Source organism: Vigna angularis, chromosome 11 (assembly GCF_016808095.1).
Source record: "Vigna angularis cultivar LongXiaoDou No.4 chromosome 11, ASM1680809v1, whole genome shotgun sequence".
In the NCBI taxonomy this organism is placed as follows: Eukaryota; Viridiplantae; Streptophyta; class Magnoliopsida; order Fabales; family Fabaceae; genus Vigna; species Vigna angularis.
Window position 1 is genome coordinate 8,605,952 of NC_068980.1, and position 8,396 is coordinate 8,614,347.

Genomic DNA, 8,396 nt, shown 5'->3' on the forward strand with positions numbered 1-8,396 from the left:
TCAAAATTTTAAGAAATATGGAATCAAATTGAACTTTTCAATATAACATAATTAAATAAAATAAATATAAATGTAATTTAACTTATAAAACTTTATAATCAATTTCACAATGTTTCAGGGGATTATTTAGGGTTTATGGTAATTCAATACATAGACACAACACAGTCTGAGAAATTTTCAGGAAGAACTCAATGATGGCGTATGGTGGGTCCCCATGGGACGTGCCTTTTTGGTTACTTTTGTATAAATTGAAGTATCAGTTTCCCTCTCGCTCACACACAAGCCCCTGCGAGAGCAATGTGCACAGCCATGGACTCTGATGAAGTATTCGTGAGTTTTTCCGACACCGTTTTTGGCTTTTGGGAGGATCTCCAGGAGCCGCCGGAAAATTCAACCAACTCCGGCAAACTTCTTGGTGACGACGATGAGAAACTTTGTTCTGTGGGAAACGAGTACAAAGCTTTCTGGGAAAAACAATACCTCCTTCTCCAGGTATAATTTCATTCACAACAACGCCAATTACTCAATGGATTCTACTTTTATTTTCCCATTTTGATCCACCAAAATTAATTATGAAGTCTGAATTCTGATTGTGTCAGAATAGTTTGCACATGTGAAGAAAATTTTTCATCTTACTTACTAATGCTGTACCTTGTTTGCTAGATTCAAGCTAACAATTCCAAAATAGTATGAGAGCATTTAGCGATTATTATATTGGATCACCCATGTTTGTGTCCAGTTTTATGAATTTAAAAACTCAAAATGTGATAGATGTATGCTGGTATCACTCAAAATAGTGTGTGTATATATATATATATATATATATATATATATATATATATATATATATATATATATATATATATATATATGTATGTATGTATATATGTATGTGTGTATGTATATATGTATGAATATATATAAATGGAGAGGCAATTTTCTTATTAGTTTATGTTGAATTGGTTGAAGTAGAAAAAACTTTATCCTTCGTAATGATCTAACTTAATTCTACTGGTTTGAGTAGAAATATAATTTTCTTAAATATGCATACTGATTTTCTGAAATGATATGTATAAGAAAAAGACTGGTACACAGGTGAAGCAGTTGAAGTTTGTGACATTCTGTTTTTCCATTTTTATAGGCAACCTTATGCGGGAGTAGCTCGATTGAGACAAGAGTTCGGCAAGCTACGAAGGAAGTTCTAACAGAGTTAAATATGTGGGATATGCAGTGCCTTTGCCGGAGAGAAGTGAATGTTAAGAGCTGTAGAAATTGCTTGAGGAGGGAAATATGTGATCGTTTGTTGAACCTTGGTTACAACTCTGCTCTTTGCACATCTAAATGGAGAACTTCCTCGGAAATCCAAATATCAGGTATACTATCATGAAAAATATTTGGTTAAAATACACTTATCTTCTTAACTTTTTCTCCACTTTTGTCTTTAACACTGTGAAAAAGGCTCTCTTAGAAGGTGCCAAGTGTTAATTAATGAACCAAGCAAATGTGGTTATAAAATTGGAATTTGTTTTCAGAAATAATACTTTTAGAAATATATGAGTTGTGTCCAGAAATAATTTGTAATGTTTGAAACAAACTTATTTCTGAGAACTGTGGCTAAACTAATCTGCATATTTTATGTTCTTACATATGAATAATTTTAGAAAATGTTTTTACTGACACCTGCATCATCAATTATGAAAGTGTAAAATTTTCAAGTGGGCCTCATTTTTTACTACTGAAACAAACCAAAGAGATTAGGGAGGAGATTTAAATTTTTTAAAAAACCAAATCAAAGCAAGTTGTATTTTACCAAAAAAAACATCACTCCATGAACATGTATCGAATCATTAATATTTCAACCTTTTTACAGCTGCTATGTATGAAAACCTGCTTGATAAATAATTTAGTAATTTCATTTCAGAGAAAGTGAACCTGTGAGTAATTTCTAGTGTGACGTATATGTGGGGCAGGACTTAAGGACAACCATATATGTTCATTACATATGTCTAATGTAACTTGTATTATTTAAATTACAAAGGTAGAAACATGGTGATAGGTGGGACAGGTCTGAAGGGCAGCCATAAGTTTGTATTACATATTAACTGAACTTAAAAGTAATCAAATTGGTTTTTAATATTATTGATAATCTTTTCAGGGGAGCATACTTATCTGGAAGTAAAGGATAACTCAAACACTAAAAGAGAAGTAAAAGTGGTAATTGAATTGAGTTTTCGAGCAGAATTTGAGATGGCACGTGCTAGTGAAGAATACAACAAATTAATGAACAGGTTACCTGAGGTATTTGTGGGAAAAGCAGAGAGGTTACAAGTCATAATTAATATTATGTGCTCAGCTGCAAAAAAATGCATGAAGGAAAAGAAAATGCACTTAGGACCTTGGAGAAAACTAAGGTACATGCAAGCAAAGTGGCGTGGCATGACAGATAGAAACATAATAGTGCCACTTCCCACTGTTTACAGTTCAAGACCACGAAAATATAAGGCTTCGATGCTCACTTGCGATTTAGTAGAAAATAGGCTTCACTGTGTTGTACTTTGCTGAGGTTGTGTGATTGGAGATGCTGAAAATTTTCACCCCACTTGAATAATTTTCGTAGCATAGGATCTATGGTTGTGGCCGCGTTTGTTGTGAAAACAAACAGGTTTAATCTGAGGACGGTGAATTTGCATTTGGAAGTATATAATGGAAGCTAAAGAATAAGTTTTCCTGTCAAATCATTGATATTGAAAACTTCCTGATTAATCCTGAAGTTTTAATCATAATCATCAATGTTATCAAGTGAAGATATAAGGTTGATTTGGCGATAAAGTAAGAAAAACAAAATGAAAAAGGTCGGAAATTTAATTTTCTTCATTTACTTTGAAAAGATATATGGTTAATTTCATTAGTTTGAAAAGAATAACGAGAGAAATTATGGTTCAATTCCTTCTAAGTATTGAAGTTCAATTTTTATTTTACCCATTTTTGTTGAATTTAATCTTCATTTTTGTCTAATTTCTCTTCAAGAATGATATGATATATGTGTGAGGATAAGAGGTACGAGGTTCATTTTATTATTTTTTAGTTTTGAATAATTCTAATAGGTTATCCTAAAATTCGATGTGTTCTTCCCAGGAATTAGGTTTGACATATTTAAAAAACCTAATTGATAATTTGAATTTATAATCTATTAACATGTTTCTGTATCTGAATATAGGTTAATAGAAACTACTACTATTATTGTTATTATTATTATTATTATATAAATTATAATTAAGACTGCATGGTTCTAAAAGAGAGGTAATTCACTCATCAAATAATTAAGTATAATACCTAATAATCAATCATTATTCAAATAAATATCTTTCCCACAATAATTTAAATAGAAAAATAATTGGCTGTTTTCTTGTAATCAAACCAACTGTATCAACAATACTTTTAAAACAAACAAATGAATTTGAAATCCACTAATTATTCTTAATCAATCAAGATGCTCAATTAATTAAATTTTAAATATATTACTATTTGACGAACTTTTTTTATCTTAATTTCTCAATAAATTAGATTTTAAAGATTAATTGGATCAACTTTCCACTAATTATTTAATGGTTTAATAATTTCGAACGTTTCTGTTTCTGCACTTTCAAATAAATTTTCATATTTTAATTGATTTTAATTAGATTTTTTTTTTTTGTAAAAAATTGATTCAATTTGAACCTTTGTCAATAATTGGATTAGATGACGTTAAAATTTTTGTAAATTAACTTGCTAACTGAACTATTTTTAATGACTTGACAGAGTTTGGTTAAGAAATTTTTTGATTTTAAGTTTTAAATAAGTTAAATTTAATAAAACGTCACTTTATATTTTAAATTACACAATTAAATAATTCAGGAATTCACTTTATAGAATGTAACTAATAAAGCAAGTCTTTATTATGATTAAGATTGATTTGAAACATATACATTTATTTTACTAATTCAACCTATTTTTAAAAAATAAGTAACTGTAGTAACAAAAAAGTATAACTTAGAAGATAATTAAACCAATATATATATATATATATATATATATATATATATATATATATATATATATATATATATAATATGCAAGTATAAGTCACAAATGTTAGTTAAAATGTGGGCCATGAATAGTCAGAGAGATTTCATTCGATTGGGTTGGATTATTGTACAATAACCCAATAACATGAAAGTACAACCAAGATAAACAAAAAAAGAAAGAGAGTTGTTTCCTCCACCATCACTAACAGCTTCCTGCACCACTCCATATTTAATTTGTCCTTCTATGAAACGGATAATGTTGACATCCGTTTACATAAAAATAAAATTCAACTAATGAATGTGACACATTCTTATATATATATATATGTATAAAAAATATTTTAATTATTATTTAAATAATAATAAATAAATTAAAATTAATAATAATTATTTTATTAAATAAAATAAAATTAATTTATAAATAATTAAGTAATAATTTTAAAATAATTAAATAATATTTATATATTAATTTAAAATAAAAAAATAAGAAAACTAAAAACTTAAAAAAAATTCAACGACAACGGATGTGACACATCCATTTTAATATATATGTATAAAAAATATTTTAATTATTATTTAAATAACAATAAATAAATTAAAATTAATAATAATTATTTTATTAAATAAAATAAATTAATTTATAAATAATTAAGTAATAATTTTAAAATAATTAAATAATATTTATATATTAATTTAAAATAAAAAATAAAAAAATAAAAAGACTAAAAACTTAAAAAAAAACTCAACGAATGTCGCCACGTCCGTTTTAATATATATGTATAAATATATTTTAATTATTATTTAAATAATAATAAATAAATTAAAATTAATAATAATTATTTTATTAAATAAAATAAAATTAATTTATAAATAATTAAATAATAATTTTAAAATAATTAAATAATATTTATATATTAATTTAAAATAAAAAAATAAAAAAACTAAAAACTTAAAAAAATATTCAACGGACATCCGTTTTAATATATATGTATAAAAAATATTTTAATTATTATTTAAATAATAATACATAAATTAAATTAATAATAATTATTTTATTAAATAAAATAAAATTAATTTATAAATTATTAAGTAATAATTTTAAAAAAATTAAATAATATTTATATATTAATTGAAAATACAATAAATTAAAAAATTAAAAAATTAAAAATTAAAAAAAAAATAAACTCAACGGATATCGCCACATTCGTTGAATAATTTTTTCTTCAACGGATATTGACATCCGTTGAAGAAAAGAGATAGGGGTGTAAGATATTTTAAAATATAAAGGATAGTTTTGGAATTTATAAAAAATGTGGTGGTGTAGGGAGTAACCCCCACAAAAAAAGAGGGTTACCTCTCTTTGCCTTTTTTTTCCTATATCTACACATTTCAAAAATACTTCAAATTTTAAATTTTTGAAAATTTTTTAAATTGGTTTCAAAATCTATTTTTGAAATCATTTTAATAAATATCAAAATCTGTTAAGAAATTTTTTTTCAATAAATTTCGAAATTTATTGAAGAATTTTTCGAAAACTCTAATGAATTTTGAGATTCGTTGAAGGCTTAGAAAACCTTTCAACGAATTTCGAAATCTGTTAAAATTTTTTCTCTCAATATATTTCAAAATCCGTTAAAGAAAAAAAATGGAGATGTAAGATTTTTTTAAATATATAAGATAGTTTTAGAATTCTTAAAAAATATAGTGATGTAGGGAGAAATGTGGAGTGGTATAACTTCTTTTTTGAGTTAAATATATTTTTAGTCCGTAGAGCAAATTTATTTTTAGTCCCTCTTTTAAACTAAGCTACATTTTAATCTTTCTTCTTAAAAAAAATTTTAATTTTCGTGTCCAAAATCAATAAAGTTAAAAATCAGTTGAAAGATGGTGTGACATATATTTTTTTTTCTAACACACACCGGGTCAATCTCCCTCTCTCTCTCCCTTTGTTTTCTCAGTCCTACTCATTTTACTGAGTCTTCTCTTGACTCAGTCCACAAGCCTTCAAGAGAGAAACCGGCCACATGGCACCACGGCGCCTTCCACAACGTTCGCAAAGATCACGAGGCGACAATTACGATGACAGAGATCACGGCGTCCTATCAATATTCGAATAAGAAGAACACGAAATTGAAGAACACAAGATGCAAGCGTTGTTCGAATAAGAAGAACACGAGATTGAAGAATGAGACACGCCAACAGCGTTCTCGCCGAAGCAAGTAACAAAGTCTCTCATTTTCACGTTTCAACTAGCGAAGATCAATGTGGGATTTTCAGTTCTCACAGAAAGATCTTAAGTTTTTGGAGAAACTGAGGTCGGAGAAAATGGAGGTTATGGTTGCATTTTCATGTGTCTTGGGTCTGTGAAAAGGGAAACTGAGAGGAAGAAGACTTTGCATTTAACATGGTACAATGTTCCTCTCTCTTCTTAGAATATTGTGCGTCTAATGAGAGGGAAGAGAAACCTTGGTGCAGTGCTTTTTTAATCTGAGTTGCTAGTAGTTGAAACTGCAATTTAAAAGAAAAGAAAAAGGCTGAGAGAAGAAAAAGTTCACCATGTGTGTTTCAATTCAACACCAGTTTTTTATTTTATTTTTCTGTTTATTTATTGTTCATATATTGGGTTTGATGACTATTAATAAATAACTCCAATTAAATAAAATATGTTATGAACAATTTATTAGCCTTATGAGTGGTCAAGATGAAAAACATCAAAGTGACATAAATGAGAATGAATCAGCTTAATAAAAAAAACAGAGGAAATTAACTTCAATAACTTTGTAAAACTTAATTTAACATTAATCTTTGCATTACTTATTTAATTAAGAGTCGTTTTTTGAATTTAATATCTATTAACGAAGAAAGAGATTAAAAGAATTAACGTCAATATAAATATTTCGAAAAATAAAATATGCACCCCATTAGTGTTAGTTAGGATAGGAGTAACTTTGAAAAAGATATAAATTGAACAAAATGTGATATAATTAATTATATCAACTATGTTTCAACAATAATCAGTGAGCCTTGTAAAAAAAACACAATTCACTGATTCTTTCTTATAAGAATATCTTTTTGTAAAAATTCAGTTAGTTTTATCATGTGTAATTAATCATTGTACTCTTATATTTAGCAGAGAAATAACGTGAGATGACAGCAGTGGAAGACTCACACCACCGCTACGTCCTTTCTGTCCTCCCCGCCGATGGGCCAGCGCTTTCCCAGGCCGAGTGCGACCACACCTACGACCTCTTGCTCCAATTCGACTGCTAGGAGAACCCCTTCGTGCTCTCCCACATCCACCAGCTACGCGACAACTTCTCCCACTTGAAGGGTGACATCTAGCGCGACCTTCGCAGGAGCCATTCTCGAATCCGTATGTTTCGCAACGCCATCGCTGGGTGTGCCGTTGTTTCTGTCACCGTAATTGTCGCTTCGTGATCTTCGCGGACGTCGTGGAAGGCGTCGTGGTGCCATTGAGAGTGGTCGGTTTCTCTCTTGAAGGCTTGCGACGCCAAATTGGTTCGAGTAAGGAGAAGACTCAGCAAAACGAGAAAGAGTGAGAAAACGGAGGAAGAGGGAGGGAGATTGACCGACTGTGTCAATAAAAAATAACGTGTTAGCCACCTCAGCTGCACATATTGAAAGACGAAAAATTAAGATTTTTTTGGAAGAGAAGCATAAAAAATGTAACTTAATTTAAAAAGAAAACTAAAAATAAATTTGTTTGATAAGACTAAAAATATATTTAATTCTTTTTTTTTAATATTAGAACAAAATATGTCCACTTAATTAATAAAACTTGTTATTTTTTTTAAAAGTTCAGTTCACAAATTATCTTTCTAAACTTTAAAAATGTTTGAATAAGAATTTCTATAATTTTAGAAAATTTAAATACGTTAAAATCAAATTGTATTTGTTTTAAATTTTAAATGTTTTATTTAGATAAAATAATTTAAATTCTTTAAATTTTTTTATTAAATAACATTTAACAATTTAAAAACATCAATTAGTAATGTTTTTTAATTACATTGATTGAGATTATTATTTGTATTTTATCATTGTCACTATATAAACAAAGCAAATATGTATTTTAATATAATTTTAACTATAAAAAATACATATTTAATAAATTATTTTTTGTTCTTTCAAATTATTGAGTCCATCAATAATTAAATCAAAACTAAAATTTCAAGCTATTTTTTTTATGTTAATTATCATATTGTCTTCATGAAATTTATCTCCCGTTTCATTTTGAAATCTTGTTTTGATAATACATTAAAAAAATATTTTAGTTAAAATTAATGTACTTCATATTGTTATCAAAAACTGATA

The 8,396-nt window shown here is 27.4% G+C and overlaps 1 protein-coding gene across 1 annotated transcript; it reads left to right on the forward strand.

Moving 5' to 3' along the window:
* Window positions 1–270: 270 nt before the first annotated feature.
* On the forward strand, window positions 271–2,978 carry LOC108333648 (uncharacterized). The gene is made up of 3 exons (XM_017569122.2): window positions 271–492; window positions 1,142–1,373; window positions 2,156–2,978. The coding sequence occupies exons 1-3, from the start codon at window positions 298–300 to the stop codon at window positions 2,560–2,562; spliced, it is 834 nt and encodes a 277-aa protein (XP_017424611.1). The 5' UTR covers window positions 271–297; the 3' UTR covers window positions 2,563–2,978.
* The last annotated feature ends 5,418 nt before the right edge of the window (window positions 2,979–8,396 follow it).

Bases quoted from the DNA above. Each gene is read 5' to 3' on its own strand.
- LOC108333648 (XM_017569122.2), top strand. From the start codon at position 298: ATGTGCACAGCCATGGACTCTGATGAAGTATTCGTGAGTTTTTCCGAC. The intron at 493-1,141 runs GTATAATTTCAT...CCATTTTTATAG, and splicing joins AACAATACCTCCTTCTCCAG to GCAACCTTATGCGGGAGTAG. The intron at 1,374-2,155 runs GTATACTATCAT...TAATCTTTTCAG, and splicing joins CTCGGAAATCCAAATATCAG to GGGAGCATACTTATCTGGAA.